The sequence below is a fragment of the Papilio xuthus genome, unplaced genomic scaffold (genome assembly GCF_000836235.2).
Source record: "Papilio xuthus unplaced genomic scaffold, Pxut_1.1 DF825017.1, whole genome shotgun sequence".
Taxonomy (NCBI): Eukaryota; Metazoa; Arthropoda; class Insecta; order Lepidoptera; family Papilionidae; genus Papilio; species Papilio xuthus.
In genome coordinates, this window is record NW_013533632.1 from 4,149,650 (window position 1) to 4,173,246 (window position 23,597).

Below are 23,597 nucleotides of genomic sequence, written 5' to 3' on the forward strand. Positions count from 1 at the left end.
AATTTAACCGTAATCAAAGCATACAACACTACACAATTACCTGCTAAATGGGTTTCCACAAAACATATTTTTGCGTTTAAGCTTTGTGGACGTAATCGCATAAAATTTGAAATATTAATAGCCGTCAGTTGCGATGTCACATTGAAGTGGTAACTTATTGTTCAATAGCCCTTCATATATGTTAATCAAGGATGCTCTGGAATATTTTAAAGTATTCATACCATACATTTACCTACTCATTCTACGATCTCAAGAAAAAAATTAATTCACATATATAACATTTTTTATTTTGCGAATATATAGTAATAAATACTAATTGTGTTTATATTTTTAAGTTATGTGCTAGCGCTTAACCTTACAATAACATGTTATTTGTTCATATTTCATAACTGCATTTCATTAAAATGCTTTTAAAATGTAATTAAACTACAAATCATAGGAAACTATCAATTTATACAAACGCTAAAATATATAATAACATTAGTTCACAAGTAAAAGTTTCTTAACTTAGTTTAATTAAAAGAAATATACAATAGATAGCTTCTAAGACAATAAATAAAAATTGTTGCTGAAGACGAAATTAGATTAGCATTATTTAGTTATTGACCTTTCCTTCGCCTCTCCACGATAAAGGTACTAACATTATAAGTATATAATTGCTACATATAGCAACGGTTCCCAAGGGACGAAAATATCTCCTCGTCGTTCTTTTGTTGTTTACCTAATCTTTTTTGTAGTAATTTTATACACGACAGGAAAAATATCCTTCAAGCATTTATTAAAGTTGACTTTCTATGTTAAGCTTTTGTACAGTCAGTTACATAAATATGTTTACATTTACAAAGCTCCAAAAACTATTATACAACTTCGGTTTTAACGTTTACATATCCCTCCGTACGCTTCCGACCACGATTACTCGTTATTGATGAATTCGTGCACACGTTTTTATTCAAACCAAAGACCTATAGAAGTTTCTAAAGCTTTGTGAGTGTACACATATTTTTGCAGCTGACTGTACAGTACATATAATTCTTTTCGAAGAAATAGGGATCATATTTGCAATTACATTTTATTAAAGCATGTACAAAGCTCTTTGCATGTCAGTCCTATTGACTTTTCGATGCTTTTGTACTGCTATATCAAAGAAATTGAAAAGTCTGATTTTATTGATTTATTGACATACTTCGTGGAATAACAAGGCTTCATATATAAGTATACTTTGATTCTCAAAAGGGAAAGTTTCCGTTTGGTATTTCAGAAACTGTAGCTTGCTTTCGCCTTACGAATTTGTATGCACAGTGCCGCAAAGCGACTGCTTTTTGATATTCAAATATTATTAGGCAAATGCAACTTGCTTCAGACTACCTCTGCGAAGTGAAATTCTAACTTACTGAACTTATGATATATGTATATTTTGTATTTCCATGACAGTGCGCTTGTTATTGTTGTTTGTTATTATATTAAATTCAAAGTTCATGCTTTGAATACATCAAGTATGATATTTTGTAATTTATTAAAAATATAAAATATCGCACCAAACGATATTTTAATAACTTTTTTCAATAAGAGAATAATAAAATAGTAGTGAATACTAATGTTATCTGACACCGTCACTTTAAATATTATGCGGCAGGACTATATTAGGACTATAAAACAGCAGTCAACAAACTTGGTCTTTTTCTTCTTATTGTCTAAAGTTTCAAAAAAACATTATTAACCATTTAATCCCTCTTGAATATCGTCTAAATAATCGTAGTTATTTTGAATCTTAAACTTTAGAATTTTATCTATTCCGAGCATAAAAGATCTTTCACAATTGATTCGTGTTTAGAATTGGAGATAAGAATGAAGAAGAATAAATACAAGAATAGAATAAAAGCAACGTTTACTACAATTTTCACGTAAAACCTAATCGACGTGTTCAAACCCGTAATGCTATTATTGTCTTTTTCGCGTCACACGTAATCGGCGCTCCATTTGTTACAATAATTGCTTCTTGTGTTGCGCTGCTCGTTTTATCCAATATTCTACTAAAGTTCTTGCCTTTAAAATAGTGAAAAATTGAAAAAGAATCCACGTAAGATGTAGCAAAACATCTAAACACAATGTTTTAAGACAGTACACATAGAAGACATTAGTATTGTAAAGTGGACTTTTTGTATTTACTTCTTAAAAGCAAGTCATTTTAATAATAATAACAAATTGAACATTTAACTTTAAAACTTTTTCCTTTTACATAAAAAAGGTAGAAAAAACATTAATCCTTGGCCGACCTAAAACGATTTGTAAAGTAAGGTGCTTTGGCTATTTAAAAAACAAATTTTCTTGTCTATTTTCTAAAAGTATAAATAAAACGAGAGAGAACTGTTTTATAGGTCAATAGGGCAACTGGCTCATTGGATTATACCAAATAAATTCTAGTGAAATTTAACGAATTAACATAGAAACGAAGTTGTTCTATACTTTCTGGTTTCAACTTATAAACGGTCAAACTTTACAAGTTTAATCGTTTTTGTTCACATGTGTAATGAATACCTTGATTTGACCGTTTAGCTTTTAGACGTAATAATTACGAATGGCGACATCAAGTTTCAAGAAGTTGTTTCCATAGTTTGATAGTTTCTAAATTATAACCTATCGTATAGTGGGAATATTAAAGGAAGTTGTTTATCAGGAACATGTGGAATGTCTGGCGCACTGTACTGGAAGAGAACGAGAAGTTGGCTCGCGCCCGACTTGCTGCCTGCGAGGTGTTCCAGCAGCAGATCGCTGACGAAGCCAAGTTCCTGCGCCAGCATAAGATGAACGTTGCTAAAAAGGTAACAGATTAATTACCTCCATATTTAGTAGTAGTCGACATGAGTCTATCTCTATCCCTCTTTGTGTTACCTCATTTTAGTGGGTCGTTTCGACTTTATTCTTATCTTCTGTCCTAGGATTTTTCTCCAATTTGTGCAATAATTTGCAAGGTTTTTACCTGACTGACATAGTCTGATGTTCTTCGCACGAATGTAAGTTGGTTTGTATGTATGAATGAATTAATAAAATTAACATCTTTGTTTAACGTAACTTAGTCAGTTTTTTTGTATTAAGGTTAGATTATTGACAGTATGTTCGATTGTCAAATAAATCAACCGCTTATTGCGTTTGCTCGATTGTTTTACACCTTTCAAATAAATATTATATAAATAACACAGAATGGGGACAGAAAATATGATTTAGTATCTTAATTAAGGCTAATTAAGTGGTGAGCATATGCGTAAGCATTATTTATTCACGTCGCCCTCAATACGAGAATATTTAATTTCACATTATTCTCTGTCTAACTCTTTTATCATTTAAAATGGTTGCGGTTTACTTTGTGAGGATTCGAACTAATAATAGAGATAGTATTAACTGTCAGAAACTTTAACAGGCATATTTCAATCGGAACGAATCAAAAGCTGTAATTCCGAAGCTAACTTAAGCATTTAAAGAGATCATCATGAAAACATGTTAATGGAAGAAAAACTTCATAATGTATTAGAAATACATTTGAAGGGAGTCACCATTAGTATAAAAATAAATGAAACGCAGTATTCAAAAATGAAAGGAAGCATTCAGACTTGGCTTTTAGCATTTTATCGTCGAAAATGTATTGTTACGTTAACTATATGTCTCGTTTATCATATCCTTTCTAATGCACGTCGCGATTGCAGTCAGCTGTGCGACAAACATCTTGAAACTTAACAACAACTCGTACATTACACGAAGCTTTCGCAAAAATGAAATAAAGTTTTTTACTTTCTATTCACTGTTTTGAATACGTATTAGTTCCATTTCATGAACACCCTGTCTAACTTCTCTCGAGTTACAATACGTTTTATACTTACGTTGATTTTTTTAATACCGTTTAGAAGTTTTCATAGCAAGACATTGTAAACAGTAATATTGTTAGCTATTTTATAAGGTATTAGCTGTCGCACGCGACTCCGTCCGCGTTGATAAAAAAAAACTTAATTAGTGTAACCCACTCATCCATCCACATCACATCCATCTAAACATTCGCATTTATAATATTAGTAAGTTAAATAAAAAGCAGCTCAAGACTTCAAGGCAAAAAAAACATGAATAAATAGTATACTATGTCCGTCTCCTGGCTCTAAGCTACCTCTTCACCAATTTTCAGCCATAACGGTAAAGCCGTTCTTGAGTTATAAATAGTGTAACTAACACGACTTTGTTCTAAATAAGCCTTTGACATGCGGTATTACGAAATGTGGTTGCTTCCTACACATTTTTCCTCTTCGTTATTGTCCTTTGAATACTCAAACGAGTTTAAATTGGTTTGGTTATACAGCTCTTTGTCACATGCAAATGGTATTGTGAAACATTTTTCATAGAGGCATTCTATTTTACAATTTTCTCTTCTTCTCTACTAATACTTACATCTATTGAAATGATTACATCTCTCAAAATAACAGCAAATATAACTATACTATTTTTGATCACCAGTTAAAGTAAAATAACACGATCAAATATTTCATTTCGATACTATACACTTGTTTGTATTCTATTGAATGTTGTAACAGATCTTTGTATATTTTGTGCTCTTCATACTACCAGGATAATATTGAAGATGCAGAGATTAAAACCTTACAATATTCCTAAAGTATGGTAGACATAATGTGACGTCAGACGCTTTAACGAAACTAATCTCAAAGATCGTATAATCGATTTATCTTCGAACATGCTACGAAGGTGCTACGAAATTATAACAATAGTGTTAAGTTACTTATAAAGCAATAGCTATGTAAAAAAAACAACTAAAATTCTGCTTCAAATACTGAGATTAAGAGCTAGAGACCGACTTCTTGAAATGTGTATAACTTCAAACAATGTCAACTCAAACAGTACTTTCATATGTGAGTACTTAGTCTTTGTTGAAATGTTTGAAACTTTAAGTTTTAGGAAACTATTCGGTCGGTAACAAACGCGTAATGAAAGTGTCAATTTAGTTTTCACCGGCACGGCAACTTCTAACGTGATTAATTAACGCTGCACGTCGCATGTTCCGTGTAAACGGTGCGCTCCACACCAATGCAAATTTACCTTCCTACGGTCGAGCGCTGGTCGCAGTATGCACTAAATGAATTGACGCCGTACTTGATTAACTTAGAGGTAAACTTGTTGAAACCGAACATTCAAAGGAATGCAAATTAAATGGCTTACCATGGTTTGCTGAGACCAAAATCATCCCTTTCATTAGATTTGATAAAATAGAGATAACAAAGCATTTCAAATTGGGATCTTGGTCTCAAATATCTACGATCAAATTATTGTATGTAGCAATTTATTTACTTTCCTGGAAAAATTATATTAATAAAGCAGCACGATTTGTATTAAACCCTGATATTACTTATATAATGAAATTCTGAGTCACTTACATAGATTACATTTTGGAGTTTATAAATCAATTACTAGTTAGACAATATTTTATAGTAAGAGCCAGAAAACCTACAATCCATTTGAAAACACCTATGATATCGCTATAATAAAATAGTAATATGAACGTTGCCCATAATCTAAGAGCTGATGGGAGGTCGACCTTCACCCATTTGACAATCAGATGAGACATATTTACCTTACTAAATGTTATTGATTATCAAACATGCCTATGATAAAGTCCTTCTCAAAAAAATCAACTAGTTATTAAATCTGGTAATTTATTTATTAGAGCACCGATTTGCTGGCTCAAGCGCACAAGGAGCTGCAAATGAGTGTTCTCGACGTGGACAAGACCAAGAAGCTGTACTTCGACGAGGAGCACACAGCTCACGATGTGCGCGACAAGGCCAAAGACATCGAGGAAAAGTAAGTGCATTCATATCATATCTGTTGGACCTCGTTTTCAGAACCCAGTCGCGGCGCAATGTTATTTATAGGGTTCCGTACCACGAATGGAAAAAAAGGAACCTTTTTAGCATCACTTTGTTGTCCGTCCCCGTCTGTCTGTCAAGACCCTTTTTTTTAAGAAATCGCGATCGCAACTGCTGAAAATGAATAATTATATAAATAAAAATAAATGACATTGTAAATAGCTTTTCAAAAAAATATTTTAGGAGTACACTGTTGACTTAACTGCTTTTTTGAATAAAAATAAATTAAATATTTAATTATTAAAAATGTTAGCAAAATGGAAAAGAATATATCCATATTTCTCGGTCAGAATTGAAACGATATTAACCTATCTCGTATAAACCGGAATTCTGTGATATCGAGTTACAATTGTGGCAAAACCATCTGCCGGCCGCCTGCTGCCGTCTCATGGATTTAATCTGTTAATTGAGATTAACATCGAATTCAAACGTAGCTGGACCTTTGAGTTATTAAAGCTCAAAAGCTTTGGTTACTCCAAAACCATTTAGAGGAATGGAAATCTAAATATTAATTCTTCGAAGTTATAAAACTTCAATTTTTAAATATCAATACTTCTTTAATTGAAACAAAATTAAAACCTGTATTATATTCAACAAGTTGCTTATTAAATTTAGAATGTGTAAAAACTTGGTGTGCATGTCGACGGACCGGTCTTAATATTTGATACAGCAAATGAGCGGTGCGGTAAGTGAAAGTTTCGCAAAGATTACAAAATTCATAAGCAAAACAAGTTCCTCTACATTGTTTACTAACAGGCGCTTTAATATTTTCTTAGCAGCTACACTTTCTAAACATGAACCCTTTCAATATTCATACGTGAATACGTTGCCTCTATAAAGATTCTTTTTAAATGTGTTATTCTCACGTTTTGAGACTCTATGTAGTATATATCTCTAAGTGCAAAAAAAGTCTTGTTATCTATACAAGTTAACAAGTTAACAATATATCACTTTCGTATGAAAAAAATTAAAGTGTCATTAAAAATAACACCATTATTATCATAGCCGGATTCGATGTTCGATTTAGGTTTAACAGAATTTACACGTCTCAGTGAGCAGAATTCGCTCTCCCTAGTCTATATTAGCTCGCATGTACATTGATATATAATAGTACAGTTTCTGACGTCGGATATTATATTGCATCTATTGTCCTGTACCGTATTGCTCCAAGCTCTGGCTAACAAGACAATCAATTTAGAATTGAATTTCACTGGCATGCTACAGTATCTAAAGTTTAACTTAATTCAATCATGTCTTACTGCTAGAGTATATCTTTTAAAACTCTATCTGAAATATCAGATATAATTTATAATAAAATATTTAAATACATATAACTTTTTTAATTTAGACTGAAGAAGAAGAAGGGTTCGTTTTTCCAATCGATTACATCCCTTCAGAAAAACAGCGCTAAAGTTTCATCTCGTCGTGACCAACTAGAGGAGAAATCGACTGGAGCGAGAAATGATTACTTGTTGAGCATTTCTGCAGCTAACGCTCACCAGGTATAAATATTAGCAATCAACAAAATTATGAGGATTTTTATGAAAAAAAAAGTGATTGACGACAAATCATCATAAAAAAATATGTTTTTAGAATCGATACTTTCTGGTGGAACTTCAAACATGCATGCAAAATATGGAAGCTTCAGTTTATGAAAAAGTGTCTGAGTTTCTTACACTGATGGGTCGCACTGAGCTTTTGACTTGCTCTGCCACTCAGCACTCCTTTGGTAAAATTAGGGATCAAGCCCAACAGTTGACTAGGGAGTATAATCTGCAATGTCTTTATCTGTACTACCCAGTGCTCAAGCAACACATTCAGGTAAGAACTTCTCACTAAGTACAGCTCGATGTATTCAAAGTTATCTTACATAAGCCAGATGTTTATTGTTTGTGATTTATATTAACCTCAAGAGAGTTAAAATAGTTAGTAGTTTTAGGAAGTAAATCCGACACTGTGCCGGTATATTGGCACAACACTAGCCTTATTAAAAAATCAACGTTTATGTCCCCTCACTAATCAATCTGTCACTTCACTTGGTACCGAAAGCGCGACATTCGCTCTAAATGATTCTAACTAATTATGTCTAAAAGTAGTAACCAGTAACCATAAACAACCAATTTCGCTGCCACCACTATCAAGTAATTGACGCAGAAAAGAGAATAAACATTGTATAGATTTTAATACAATATTCATAAGCAACGCTTACGTTGCGTTTACGTTTAGGTAAAACATTAATAAACCTAATTAAATATTCCGCCTCAGGTGATTCGTGTATTCAGTGTTTTCATTCAGTCGCCATTTGCAAATTTATAATCACCCTGGGATTCACTCTTTATCAATAAATACTGAGAAATATTTCTAAATGAGATAAATGTAGAACAATTTAGTTCGTGCATTTTCCGCGTACTGTAATTCACACAATCATAGTCCCCTGCTGTACAATTTTGTTTAATATATTTATAAATTTCTACAATAAATTGCAACTGCATTTTTAATAATTGGTTGCCTTTAAATATTTTTGTAGTATGAATTTGAGCCATGCGATAATGATCCCATTGACACCGTGACTATGGAGCACGAGTCAGTGTCACAAACTCTGGCACAAGAAGCTCGTCGTTGGGCGACCCGTGTGGTTCGAGAGACTGCTCTTGTAAGAGATGCAACCCGCAAACTACAGCTGTATCAAGCAATGCGCGACGCAGGACAGAAAGTATGATTCAATATGAATCATCATTTTTATCTGACTTTACATTGACAGTCATGCAAATACACATTTTAAATTGTAACCAGGTTGACCCTAACGATCCCAATGGGCCGGAATTAGAAGTGCGAATGGATGAGCTACGATCAAACATTCGTCGTTCTGAGACATCGCGAGCCAAATATGAGGCTAGACTGGAGTGCTTGAGGATTAGCGGTGCTCCCGTAGACGAGTGGCTCAAGGAAATTGACTTGTTGGCCGTACAAGATACACTGCCGCGTAGCAGCAGCCTGCTTAGCGTTCGTACCGATGCCTCGGGTGCAGCTGTATGTAGAGCATACCCTTTATTTGTTTCGAGTTTTGTTTTAAAATTTATTACATTACTACGTATTTCATATTCAGGATCAACCTAGCTCGGATTCATTCTATGACAGTGATAATACTGAGGGTGAAGCAGGTACTTCTGGAGCTGCTACAGTTGGAACAAGTGGACACCAGCGTACTACGTCCGACTCTCAAAATGAGGATGAGCAAGATGAAGAAGTTGATGGTACTGATATCTTACATAATGATTACGATCGATATTATCATACAGGAAAATGTATATTTGTGTTTCTTCTGTAGGCGATTTGGAAGAAGATCGTATGCGTATAGAGCAACTGACCGTTGGATGGGATGACCCAACTCAAGTTAATTGGGACGAACCGGAACCTGAACCGGCCGCCCCGGAGACTACTACTGAGGCACCTGCTGCTCCATTGTACAAGTGCACAGCTTTGTACTCTTACACAGTAAGTTCTACAGCTGAACAAATGAAACAACTACTTAACAAAAAGAATGTACTAAAAAAATTAAAAATTTTAGGCTCAAAATCCGGACGAACTGTCCATTATTGAAAATGAACAACTGGAAGTGGTAGGAGAAGGTGACGGCGATGGTTGGCTCCGTGCTAGAAACTATCGCGGGGAAGAAGGCTACGTGCCCCATAACTATCTGGATGTTGAGAGGGAGCAAGTATGTTCAATTGGTAGATGATTACTAGAAATGTATATAAAATTTGAAAAAAAAATCTTAATGAAATAATATGACTTCGTTTAGCCTTCCAGCACACCGGGACTCGTTACTCAGATTTCCTTCTCTTCTGTGGACTACACCGTGGAAGGAGAAGATGCCGATGTGGTGGTATCGCCAGATCAAATTTCAGTGATCTCGGCTCCGACCGCTAAGCCCGAGGAACCGAAGGTTGAAGAGGCTCCTAAAGCCGAGGCACCGCCTCCAGAACAGTTGCCCACACTCGGTTTTTGCTTTGCTCTTTATGATTATGACGCGGAGGCATCCGACGAGCTCAATCTTGAGGAGGGACAGGTGAATATTTAATTACAAATTACAAAGAAGCACAATATTACAGATAACACAAATTCCAAACCATTCTAATTAGCGTGGTACGAGAAATTTAATTTTAATTAACTTTCAGTCGACTTTCAAATAACGTTTGAAAGCTGACGCCCATTACATTTGAAATATTCTTTAATGAAAACTACGCAGTTATTAGTATGCTACGTCTTCTAATTATAATAAAATTTGAATCTTTTTAGTCTTTTGTGCAGATGGAAAATATGTGATCATGTTTTACATTCATACCATGATTGACTATTTCCAGGTTTATTCCAAAAACGCTTTTTATGTTAGGCTTTTTCATTCTTTCCAAAAGACTTTCATACTCCGCTGGGGCACCGACCCACAGTGGTTCTTGAGCTCCGCTGTTCTTTCCAAAATATTAACTTCTATTTCTGAACAGATAATTCGTATCGTCTCCCGTGAGGCTCATGACGTTGATGACGGCTGGTGGCGCGGAGAAGTCAACGGCGTCGTCGGCAACTTCCCCTCGCTTATTGTCGAGGAGTGCGATGAGGTAAGGTTTTGCGAAGTAAAATATATCTTTGTACTACTTATAATTATTTGCAAAACACTTTTTAGAACAAAGGAATGAGGCGAGTTCATCTATTTTTTTTTCAATTTTCACTTAGTCACTTTTTAAATTTAAATCTTCGAAATGTGATTAGAATGGCGACCCGTTGAGTACTGGCGAAGACTGGACTCCTCCAAGCTCCGCCCCTCCTGTGTTTGCGTCTCCCCCGAAGACTCCCGAAGCCGGCTATGATGAGGAGGGTATGAAAACTTTTATATTGCCTCTCGTTTTATTTTCCTGTCTGTCACCGCTCGCACTGTAACAACTACTTTATCTACCTTACTATTATTATTTCAGTCTATCTCTTGATCAGTGTGTTAACATAAAACAGTGTTGTTCCCGTCCGAACGGTAACTGTTTGTGTCGTAGATTACGTTTACCTGTTTTATTGTAATGTTAAACACATTGTAGCGGAATATTGTGCAATTAACGCGATAGATAGCTTTTTTTTGGCTGATTGGGTAAATGGTTGTCGTTTTAATCCCCAATTGGCATGATATTTTGTAACATACTGTATGTTGGTAGAATTCGTTAGGTAATACGGCGCTGAAAATCATAGGTCATCTACATTATCATGTTTGCATGAATAATTGTTTAATTTTGCACGATTATGAAGTAGCGGTAATTATTGTTCAAATAAATATAAATATAATAAATGTCATGAACTACTTATCGCTGGTTTTGATGCCTATACAGTTAAACTCTTTGCAACGCAGAAAACATAAGATGTTATAAAGGATTCCAACGAAGTTGCAAGCTGATGTGTGCGTACTGTATTGTTCAGTCTATGTAAATCTTCCTTGTGTTTCTACCTTCAAGTTTTTCCAACTGTTATTTCAATGACTTCCTGTCACCTAAATCTGTCTTCCTGCTATAAATGTTTGTACCCAACGTAATGTATGAAACCCAACATGATAAAACAAAACTAAATCTCTATAGTTAACTACAACGTATTGTCAAAAAATCACTTTAAAGAAACTTAAGCGTAATGAATTTGGTTAAGCATAGAGCTTTGTTGACTATAGAGCGGTTTTGCGTTGATAATATTGTTGGGGTGTTCTTGTGGTTGAAATATATGTACCCTATCCCTGGACGCCGCTAGTTGTCATGACGGATAACAACAATAGTAAGAGCGCTGCTCCGCCGGTCGAGCCACCGCCACCCCCGCCAGTCGACCTCGGCGACTCAATGGACAGTCAACCTGACTTCAGCTTTAATTTAGAGCTAAGTAGGAACCAACAAGAGCAATACGGCTTGCAATTTGACGAAGCAGAGAATGCTCAGGTTACCCCCGCTGTCACCATAGTCGGTAAGTATTCATGCTTACGGAAATTATAAATTGCAAATACAATAAACCATTTTTAAATAAAATAAATTAAAAGAATACAACATTCTTTTTATGCTGTGTACCTGTATTACGCAAACTTTATGTTATTTTGTTTATAAATGTATGATACTATGTTAATAATTGCAGCATTTATAAAATGAAACATATTTGTGCTCGATGTAACTTTACAAGCTCACTCATAGTGGGGTGAACTCAAGTTCAGTGAGAAGAGGATGATGCTCATTATCTCTGCTTGACTTCAGCTAAAAGATTATATGATAGGTGATACATATGTACAGTGGACTTCATTAGTATTCTAACCACTAAAGGGAAAATCGTTTAAAAGTCTAGTACACAATGATAAAGGTCTAAAAATACAGTATGCAATAGTTAGTGGTGGAATGCAAGTAACTGTCATTATGGCTTTTGGAGTTGAGAGTTACAAGGTTTTACTTAAGCGGAATACCACGAACGAATGTGCCTGTTTACTAATTATTTTATAGCGTAATATTAATCGTATCCGAATTCTTTTCATGCACCAGTCGATGAAGTTGTCGGTGATAATATTGAGGATGAGGTTTGCTTTTTGTTTTTAATTTTTGTAATAAAATATTAAGCATGCTTTTGTTTCTTGCAGCGATTGTTTTGCAGTGTTTTTGTTACTTGGCACTCGCTGCTAGATTTTACAGTGCCAGATGTTACACGGGGAACTTTCTGAAGCTTTGCAATTAAATGTATTATCAACTTTTCATTAATCACATTTAAAAAAGTAACAACCACCAATGGCATTTAAAATACTTAAAAACATTTGGCACTTATAACTAAATATGTCATATCTATAAACGTAATAAGCTTTAGTAATTATGAAATAATTATGACACATAGCTATTTAAATAAATACTTTGTCTATAATGTTGATTTACGAATTTTCGTTTTTGTTTTTTTAGTTATAAAATTATACTTTTTAGTATTTTTTTAATGAAAAACATCACATTCCATTTAACCATTATTAGTTCTTCCATGGCTTTCCATTCTGCATGATTAAAGCATGGACATATTTAAATTGTGACTAATAATTTAATAGCTGTTAAAAGATTTATACCTAATTGTTCAATTTAGATTACCGCTTAAATATATTAATATTATCTCTACTATTGTACGATGTAGCAAAAAAATACTATTTTTGATGGATAAAAAAAATCCTCATGTATCTCTCCTGTTTTTAAACATGTGTTATGCTAATAGGACGAAGAAGTGCAGGCCCCACCGCCGCCACCGCCCCCGCCTCAGCCCAAGCCTGCGCCTCTGATTGTTGAAGCCGGCGGCAGCGGCTGCGGCCTCGGAGTAGCGCAGATAGTGATCACGGCCGCTACACCCATGGTCGAAGAGCCTGACCAGCCTTTCCCGCCCCCAGAACAGGAGCCCCAACCCCAACAAGACGAGAACGATGACGAAGAGTCCTCGCTCTCGGAGCAAACGGCCGTGTGCTTGCGCGACTCCGGCGACGGCACGGCGCCCTCCGCCCCTCACCCCGCATCCAGCTCCACTGCATCCGAGGGCGAGTCGACCGGCGCCTCGGTAGCCTCCGGTCCCCCTACCGCGCCGCAGTCTCCCCCCGCGGCACCGCGGGCCGGCCGAGCCTCGATCCCCGACGAACTGGAACCCGCACAACTCGCGAGGCTTACCGACCTAAAGGAGTCTAACGCTTAGATCTGAAGTCTCCTCTGACTGAAACATCTTACTCTAATTCTAAGCTCTGTAATCGACGTTACTGACCCGTCGGTAGTTTTTTTTTCAACGATGCTACGCGATCATCCCCCCAAACGTTTAACAAATACTTTTATACTGTAGTATCTTATGAGTAATATATTTGATAAATTGAATGATCTCTATCACTAAAAAACATCGCGCAAAATATTATTTACTTATCTGAAAATGTTAAGAAAAGTATTACGTAGGAAAAAGTAACGAATGTTAGTTACTTCATTTCTTTATCCCTTACTATTGTTTAGTTTCCAAGGGAACCACATAACCTACTTAAATATAAATCTTTAACACCCTAGCTATGGGATTGGATAGATTTTAAAGTATAATACGGTTGGCACACACTCGTTGGTCTCTTTTCGATTGGTAACATAAACCGTTAGACCGTTTCTCAACGCATTCCTTTCATAATGTCCCTGAATTTCGACGATAGTTGTGCGTTAACAATCATTTCATCATGTCAAATAAGCTTAACGTAGATATTAAGCTATTTACGAACTTTTATACTCAAATTAATAAGTAGTCAAATTACTTTTAATATTTAAATATTTGACAATAGTACTAATAGACGAAAACAAGAACTTTCTTGAAGTTTGTAATTGAATAGTATTTACTACTTTTTGTATTAAGATAACGACATCGCAGAATCTTAAAACTTTTATAAGTATTTTATGAATAATATTCCTTAGGCCTAGTTATTTCTAATTTATTTTTCATTACGATAAACAGAATATTACGTTTTTACAACATCTATATTATATGATGTTCACAGGCATTGTTTCAAACGGGTATTTCCTCGATGTCCTTTCTCCTTTAGTACTTCTATGGTATCTGTCGAGTTAGTGACGTCACATCTATTGGCCGATTCAATATCGTTATAATATTTTGTAACAACTCTAAAAATAATACACTTACTAAAGAAACAGATATCAAATTTGTATTTTGCTCCGTAAGCAATATATAGTATAGTACCCATTTTACAATTTTAGCTTCTTCTATACCTTATACCATATGAAAATGATATTTTATTATTGGCTAATTTTATCCATTTTGTGAAAACCATACGATTTGAAGTATTTTCTTTAAAGGTATTTCGTTGATTCGATTTCGTTGTACATTTGCCTACAATGGCCTAACAACTAAATAAGTCAATAATCTTAATAACTTATGTAATAGACGTTTGCAATGAGAAGCGGTCATAAAGTAGAGGTAAATGTATATAAATAAATATTTATTTACTAACTTCTAGTTCGCTGGTACAGCACGTATAAGGAATGTTAAATAGATGGCATGATAGTATAGTCGTAGATATAGCGCATTGTCTTATATCTTGATAATTTCTGAATTTATTATTAAATTTTGTTTATTATTTTTCGTATAAATAAATGAAAGAGTACTGTGCCGATTCTCTGAAGGAAACATGACATTTATTAACAATATTACATTGAAAGTTTATTATTATTTTTTTCCTTTTTTTTCTTTTAATATTTACTGTAAGGTAAAAACTTAATGATTTTTTCCAATTTTTATCTATTTATTGGGACAAATCCTGAAGTATTAAAAACTTTCTGAGGAAAAGTGATCTGCACAGTGAAAAGCATTTCGTTTTTTTTTACTTTTACTTAATAACTGTCATTAAGTAAACGATCGATACAGATTATGTATATTCTAGACAGTTTAACAGAATATATATTATGTTTTAAATATAAAAATCTACTTATACTGAAAAGAACTTAACATTAGATCAATCATAAAGTTATTTCATTATTATTTTAAAACTTGAAACTGTTAAGATATAACCAAAGCGCAAAGGAAGTTTAGGAAAATTAGGTTGTTGAATATTAACACTGGATAATATAGGTGAAGAGGAGGTGGACAATTTGTGGTGAAAATGTTCAATGTCAAATAATCTTAATAATATACAGGGTGTTACTACCTTCTCGTTTCCGCTTCATCATAAATTTAAATGAAACATTTTCGCAACTTTATAATATTTTCCTCATAGTATAAATCTTACTAAAACTATTGGAGGGATATTTGATTATTTTATTATTTAATCTTTTCTATCGATTAATTAAAATTATAACTATAAAACTAATTTTAAATCTGTTACCACGGGTCCATAAAACTTAAACGTATTTCAATTATTTCTTTATAATCTTTTCACAATTATCAACGTAGTTAAATAAATTTCGCTTAAGAATATATTAAATGTTGTGTTATAGAGTTAGTAAAATTTTATTGTAGACACATATAAATTACACGTTAGCATCTGTTACGTTAATTGTTTAATGTCAGTAGGAGTAGAATGTTCATTATCGATCATTTTAATAATTGTATAATCATAGCAAATTACTGTCTCTACACGTAGACGGCAAATTGATGTTTTAATTATCGCAACGCTACGACTAGAACTTTATTGGATATCATATATTCCTTCGTAGCTGTCACAATAACCAAACATTATAAATTTAAACACCGTTTAGTAATTATTCGATTTAGTCAATTAAGATTTCATTTTTGTGTGTTAACGTTCTTATAATTAAGTAATTAATAATTTTTTTGTTCATACCTCAGTATTATTCGTTTGTTATTTCGAAATGGTTGTGGTAGATTTAGTTTTTTTTTTAGTTTCGTTCAGTAATTTTCATTTAGATAAATTCGAACTTTAATTTTGAATATGATTTTATTAATGTATTCCACGCACAAACCGATAACATGAAATAATAATCTCATATAATATTAAGCTTGGAGAAACTATACCATAGGGAAATATCTCATACTATTTTCCTGCTATTTTAGTACGTTAAATTTACAAGCAAGAGCAGCGATGTGTCGTAGCGATGATGCGATGGTTACATGACAAGCCGTAGTGGTTACGTGGTTATTACGTAGCACGTAGTACCGCACGCGCAGCGTTTTCGTACCGTAGATTCGTAGCGAACCCACGGCTAGTCCGTAGTACGCCCACGCGGCAGTACCGTAGCAACTTATAGCGCTCGCGCAACTTATCAGCTACTAATAATCTAGTAGATATTACCAAAAAAGTCGGATTCTTAGTCATTTCCTCGCTCATGCTACAGTTGACTCTAGATACAATTTTATAAACATAACAATCATCAATTTCTTAAAATCATTCCATCAAAACTCAACTAAACTAAATTGTTTTAAATTATTGGACACTTGGTATTTGATTGTAGAAAATATTTTCTAAGCTTTTTGATGTTTTAGTAATTGTTATAAAGATTTTGTGATTAGTAGTAGATTTATCCATCTGCTTAAATAATAAATGATGCGAAATTATTTCATATAACTTCATAAATATTAGGATGACATTGTATTACATTTACGTGTTTCGATGTTTTTAATAATTCAATAAATTTTCGCTCTCGGAGAGGATTGTAGCACTCTGTAGAACATTATAACTACAATCACTGTATGTAATGCACTCAAGTTGTCTATTAAATTAAATTCAAACCGACAATGTTTGTGATATGATATTACTTCACCTAGAAGTGTTATCATACTAAAACTTTGCTTTGTCTTTGAATTAATTGGAAATGTAATATTAGTCACATTAGCCGGAGTGCTGAATAATGCTTAAATATATAAATACACCCTCAAATTCGTGTTTTATTTTAGAATATTTGACCTTTGTACCTCTCTGCAGATTTCTGTAATAAGTAATAAATATACTATAAGGAAGACCATCCGTATGGATGAATTATAGAAAAGTCGGCAGATCGAGATGTATGGAAGAGTACCTTATATTATACATTCTGTACCGACCCTCTGTACGATGAGGGAAGGTCGATGATGACCTATTTGTGTTGGTATCAGCAGAATACGTTTAAGTATTGACAAGACGTGAAGCAACCAAGTCATTTCATCTTGAGTAAGAAGCTACATAGATATTTTTCTTACTTATAATGGAAATGTTAGAAAATAATGGATAATATTGGATACCATTTTACTTCCAAATTCCATCAAGATCCATTGAGCCGTTCTGGAGATACCTTTTAACAAACATCCATCCATCTAAACTATTGCATTTATAATATTAGTAAGATTAATAATGTTTATTATTACTACCGCCTCATATGATAATTTAATTTATAATATGCTCTAACATTTTTAAGGAAAAGGAGTTGATTATAAAAATAAATTATACGACTTATAAACATTTAATTTTAATGTGTTACATTTAATTAAATTTAATAACTTTAAAATTAAATTAATAATACAAAATATCCCGCATATGAGGTAGGTTAGATTATATTAAATAATTATAATTTATAATAATTGACACCCCTGACCATGAAAACTTAAATTTAATTATTCAATACACAGATAATAATTCACTTTGAAAAATGCTTTAGAAACTGGACATAAAATTTATATAAGCAGTTAAAATATGTTAGCCCTTACATTACATACAATTTTTCTCAAAAAAATCTATAGAATACCAATAAATTTAATTTCAAAAATTCATTGTTTTATCGTGCCAGTGTACATTTAATATATTTTTTTTAATATTCGAAAATATATTATAATAACTAATTGACAACATTAATTTTATACTGATCATAAATTTCACGGAACATATCCCGACAATTCATTTTGATCTTAAGTTTTGAGCAAAGTAAAAATACTCCAGATAATTTTCTATGTAGAGAATATATTTCTTCTGGTGGTGGACACAAACGGTGTGTTAATATAGTCGGCACTAAATCTTGTATACGTCTCGTTGTCCTCTGCGTACCAAAATCAAATTCTCCGCTTCCTTCACTTGTAAATATTTCTCCCATTATCATCACCGTGTCTACATGGGATTCTTCCATTATCTGAACAAAGTTATAAAAATTATTATATAATTAATATAATTGGGACCCAACTGGCAATCACTACCTTTTTATTAAAAAAAATAATTAATAAAATTGGAGCACCAGGAACGAAGTTATGTGGTAATATACATAAAAATATTCCAATATATATAACCTCCTTTTTAAAGTCGGTTAAAAATTACTTTTATATTTAAACACTCCAGTGAAGACAAATTGAGAAGACAAAATAAATCACTCCTTAAATCAGTTTAGTTAAATATTAACTTAATTATGGATTTGATATATAAATCCCCATACATAAACACGCGCAAAAACATTATCGTTGTCCTCAAGTAATAAGTTAAGGTAAAAATAACTCTTACAATAACTAAAGGTACGTTATATCACGAAAAAAAATTCAGCCAACTTAAAAATATAAAAATGTAACAAATATCAACTTACTTTAGATTCATAACCTGTAAGAAACTTCATTTCTCGTGACATCCGCAAGATGGCCGCACGATCGCCATCTGAAGCCGCTTTGATTATTTCAATGTACTGATCCATGAACTCCTTAGAATACTCGCGGGTCGCACCAAAATCCAATAAAACTACCTAAAAAGAAGACATTCTTTAAAAAAAACACTTAGTAAAAGTCAGCAAAAGCAAATTTCACAAAAATACAACTAAAAATACGAAACTTTGGATGTACAGATGGATGGCTGCATGAATCTCGCTGATATTTGGCATAGGAGTAGAACATAGTCTGGAAGAAGACTAATTTTTTTCTTATTCTGTGGAAGGAGCCGCGGGCAACAGCTAGTTGTCTATATGTATATTAGTTACTGTACTAATGTTTCTGACCTGTTTAGTTGTTGTATTGTAGAAGAAATTCGCCCAGTTAGGATCAGTCTGCATACAACGTAATACAAACATCTCACGCAAACATAATTGCATGATTTTCCTTGCTATATCATAACGGACCTCATAAGGTGCGTCGAATAATTTATCTAATGGCGTACCATCGATTAGTTCAGTTGTTATCACCTCCGCTGTACAAAGATCATCTGGAAGACATATTAAAAAGGTTATGGAACTTTGGGAGACTAAAAACTCACTCTGACATTGTATAGGTAAACATTTGTTTACGAAACGGCAAGAGTTTTAACAGTAAAAGAATACAAAACTGTCTTTATCGTAGATCTTTATAATATTAGAAAAGAAATATATAAAGAGAACAAAAATCAAAAAGAAAATCTTTACTAACATTATAAAGCGGCAGAGTTTGTTTGTTTAAACGCGGTAATCTAGGAACTACTGGTTCGATTTGAAAAATTCTATTTTTGTTGGATAGTCCATTTATAGAGGAAGGCTTTAGGCTATATAACATTACGTTGCGACCAATAGTTTTTTTTTTAATTCCGCGAGGACGGAGTCGCGTGCGACAGCTACTGTAATATACAATGACAAAATCTTACCTACAACATCTGGAACGAAATATTCAGGATACGGTGCAAGGAGTTGTTTAAACTTCTTTGTACATTCCGCCTCCCGAACATAATCTACTTCCCAAGACAATTCCTTCTTAGCAACTTCGACTATGTTATCAATGAACATTCCCTTCGGAAAGACATTCCACACTTTTAGGACACCAACCAAATTGTCAATATCACTATTTATGCCCTTAGCTACGCCTGGATACTGCACCTTCATTGCTACTTCTTGACCATTGTGAAGAACAGCTAAGTGGACTTGCCCTTAAAACATAAACATAAACCATTTAAAAATAGTTTGTATAATGATTATGGTGAAAGAAAACATTCTGATGCAAAATGCACATATCTGAGAATAGATTCAAAGATGTATGAGAAGATAACCAAACTGTACTGGGCAGCATGGTTGACTATGGCTTAGTCACCCCTAACTACTCAAGCCCTACCCTAGGTTCCAAGCCCCTCAGTGAGCATGTATAGTAAGCTGATGTTGAATGTATGGATCATCATCTCAAATGAAGTCTACAGATAAGGTTTTATAAACTTTCCTGTCTTGGCTTAATTTTTTACAACCAACCCTACTAGTAGGAATAAATTATTAACTAAATAATTATTACTAAATACTTCCTTATTACATTTTAAAAAACAACAATAAATAAGAACAATAAAATTTATGGAAGTTTTAAAATAAATTATGTGTCACATATATTCATGTATTATAATATGGAATAAAATATTGCATTAGAGCCCAATCAGGTATGAATAAAAGAGAATTTTAATTGATTATCACATTAAAAACAAATCAAGTTTCTAATCACATTATTTTACAATTACATAATAATGAGGCATTTAGTTGAGGAGGTAATATTGAAATTAGCTTACCAATAGATGCAGCAGCAAATGGCTTGTCTTCAAAGTGTTGCACACGATCACGCCAATCGGGACCCAATTGGGAACTCATTACTTTCTCAACTTGCCAACTGGGCATGAAATCCGCACTCTGCCTGACGCGCTCAAAGATTTTTTGGAATTCAGGAGATATTACGGTTTCGTCTTGAATACTTAATAATTGTCCTAACTTTAAAGCTGCGCCTATAACCAAAATATAAGGCTATAAAATTATATCTTCCATAGTATTATATGCAGTTCACAGTACCAAATCACAGGTACTTGTAACAATTGTGCATATAAACATCTTACTAATATTATAAAGGCGAAATTTTACATGGATGGATGAATGGATGTTTGCTATCACATATCTCCAGAACAGCTGAACGAATCTTGCTGAAATTTAGCATAAGTATAGAACATAGTCTGGAAGAACACTTAGGCTACTACTGATCAATATGTTTAATTCTGCATATACAGTGTTCTGAGAGAATGCCAGTTTATAATATTAGTAAGATTCTAAAACAATATGTAATTGTTACTTACCTCTAACCTTACATAATGTATCAACAATTCTCTCTGCATTGGCTGGTGACAAGAAAGCATTACTGGACTCATCAACCTTTCCAGTAACAGACTGTATTGTATTCCTGGCATACTGTGCCACAGTCCCAACTCCTAACCCAGCTGCTAACGAACCAAATGAAAACATTCTTCCAATACGCGAGGACGGCACTACGCGCTCCTTGGAGTTTGAACTCAGCTGTAATATTAATAATAGTCATAATTTAATTTTCAAGAGTATCAGTATACAACTTAACAAACCCCAATTTTTTATTATATAGAAAATGAATATGCTCAAAATTACTTTACTGAGCTATGAAATTGCACAAAACTAGCTGCTTCCCTGGAATTTGTCAACATGAAATTTAAAAGTTTAGGTCTAAAGGATAAATTTGAAAAAAGACATGAACACTTATAGAAATAACATATATGAAGGAATAACATTGCTCCATAGAAACTTTAGGTAATGAATTTCACAGTATCCTTTCTTAGTGCTCACATTTGTAATAACAGAAACCTCTTTACAAAATTTCAAGTCTCTTTACCCAGTAGTAAAATAGTAATCTAAGGAATAGAGAATAATACATACCATAACTTTAGGCTTCTTTTTTGCAACTGGCTTTGGGATGACATTTCTACTTGTAGATTCCTCATAAGAGGGATGGTTAACTTGTTGCTCTTGTTGTTTGTGCTCAATTTTTGTACCTTGTAAAGATGTTTTTACTACACTTTCCATCTGGATTTTCTCTAAAGGTACTTCAAATTCAATTTCATTCCTCGGTTCAGTAGATGATGCTTGCATATCTTTTGCCTTATTCAATATTTCAAATGTCTTATCAAATTCTTTATTCAACTCCTCTATCTCATCTTTCAACTCTTCATCCACAGCAGCTTTACTTTCTACACTAGTACTGACAAGAGGAACATGCATGGTGGCATACTTTCTAAAACCATGTACCACAACATACACTCGATCAAGTATATCTTTTGGAGCCACTTCATTTGTCTTGTAATTTTTAATTGCATTAGTAGGGCAGTTCTGTAAAAATGGTCTAATACTAGAATTATTCCATATTAATCTAGAATTTTCCTGCTGTAATTTAATACCTGCTTCAACTACTTGCCGAAGACCCTTTATTACTCCCAATAAATCAGTGATTTGTGACATAGTCTGTAAAGTGTAAACAATTGAGTATTAAAAGTTGTATATGCAACAATCATAAACACTTGTTGAACATTACTTGTCTTCCAATCCAACTTTTTTTCATAAAGTTTTATAGAACATTTCTAGTGAAATGTTAAGTGCAGACTAAGACAAGGTACTAAAAGTATTGCATAACATAAAATCAGATTTTTATAAATTTTTACTTCAAAATTCTATAAAACTAATTGAGGTATTATTAAATTTGGCAAATTATTAAATTTTATGCTTTAAATATTTTATACTTTAAATTTTTTACCTCAATTTTATTTACTTATCACAATTAGAGGCAAATATTATAATATACAGGTTGTTCTTTGTGGTGATGGGATGTTTAATAAAACGGAAAAAAAAAGTATATACCTAGAACATATGCCTTTCAATAATAATTTAACTTTATCAAATAAGAAACAAAATAATTTTACTCACCTGTAATATTTTAGGTAAAAATGTTAGCCAATGTCAATGTCAGGAATAAGCTAACATAGAGTATAGAAATATCTTATACTTACCAAAGAGTATTTAAATGATACTACACTCTGCGTTGTAGTTACTGATCTTTAAAAATGGATAGGCCTCTGCTACGAAATGATAGGTTTTTATTTCGTCCAATTGAAATGCCCTTGTTTATGTTTGACGACAGATAATTCTATCTATATTGTTAGTTTGAATCCACACCACCGCCACAAACCACTACCGTCTTCGCCAAAATGGCGATAATCAAATAGGCGCAAAGTATTTGGCCTTTTAGCCGGTCTATTTGTAGAGGTCTGTGTTTGTAGTAGAATAATAATATTGTGCCTATTTAAGGTAGATTATAGCGTGTCTATTTAAGATAGATTAGTTTGACAATTAATTTACCAATTCATTGGAGATATTTGAATACAATCCGTTATGAAAATTTTCGATGATTGTTCTTATAGAACTTACAATTGAAAATTTGATG

The 23,597-nt window shown here is 33.3% G+C and overlaps 2 protein-coding genes across 6 annotated transcripts in view; one reads left to right on the plus strand and one right to left on the minus strand.

Annotated features, from left to right (window-relative positions):
• The window catches only part of nwk (FCH and double SH3 domains nervous wreck), a 36,274-nt gene extending 21,595 nt beyond the window's left edge, over positions 1 to 14,679 (plus strand). The window contains exons 4-18 of one of the 2 annotated variants that reach the window (XM_013324173.1): positions 2,675 to 2,819; positions 5,717 to 5,853; positions 7,267 to 7,420; positions 7,512 to 7,739; positions 8,446 to 8,631; positions 8,712 to 8,948; positions 9,025 to 9,172; positions 9,247 to 9,413; positions 9,487 to 9,636; positions 9,721 to 9,987; positions 10,421 to 10,534; positions 10,686 to 10,791; positions 11,694 to 11,900; positions 12,461 to 12,495; positions 13,164 to 14,679. In XM_013324173.1, the coding sequence (XP_013179627.1) occupies positions 2,675 to 2,819; positions 5,717 to 5,853; positions 7,267 to 7,420; positions 7,512 to 7,739; positions 8,446 to 8,631; positions 8,712 to 8,948; positions 9,025 to 9,172; positions 9,247 to 9,413; positions 9,487 to 9,636; positions 9,721 to 9,987; positions 10,421 to 10,534; positions 10,686 to 10,791; positions 11,694 to 11,900; positions 12,461 to 12,495; positions 13,164 to 13,628 (2,746 nt within the window). In that variant the 3' untranslated portion in view covers positions 13,629 to 14,679. The remainder of the gene's footprint in view (positions 1 to 2,674; positions 2,820 to 5,716; positions 5,854 to 7,266; positions 7,421 to 7,511; positions 7,740 to 8,445; positions 8,632 to 8,711; positions 8,949 to 9,024; positions 9,173 to 9,246; positions 9,414 to 9,486; positions 9,637 to 9,720; positions 9,988 to 10,420; positions 10,535 to 10,685; positions 10,792 to 11,693; positions 11,901 to 12,460; positions 12,496 to 13,163) is intronic. The other variant, XM_013324174.1, reaches the window with a different exon arrangement.
• A 3,228-nt stretch (positions 14,680 to 17,907) lies between these two features.
• Coq8 (ubiquinone biosynthesis protein COQ8, mitochondrial) lies at positions 17,908 to 23,141 on the minus strand. 4 transcript variants are annotated; one of them, XM_013323596.1, is made up of 8 exons: positions 23,081 to 23,141; positions 22,040 to 22,621; positions 21,433 to 21,649; positions 20,881 to 21,090; positions 19,984 to 20,262; positions 19,370 to 19,572; positions 18,968 to 19,120; positions 17,908 to 18,526 (listed from the first exon to the last, which is right to left on the minus strand). In XM_013323596.1, exons 2-8 carry the CDS (start codon positions 22,616 to 22,618, stop codon positions 18,239 to 18,241), a joined length of 1,929 nt encoding a protein of 642 aa, XP_013179050.1. In that variant the 5' UTR covers positions 22,619 to 22,621; positions 23,081 to 23,141; the 3' UTR covers positions 17,908 to 18,238. The 4 variants fall into 4 exon arrangements, with proteins under 4 accessions (XP_013179050.1, XP_013179051.1, XP_013179052.1 ...); XM_013323597.1 differs by lacking the exon at positions 23,081 to 23,141 and adding an exon at positions 23,015 to 23,037; XM_013323598.1 differs by lacking the exon at positions 23,081 to 23,141 and adding an exon at positions 22,911 to 22,934.
• Positions 23,142 to 23,597: the final 456 nt, after the last annotated feature.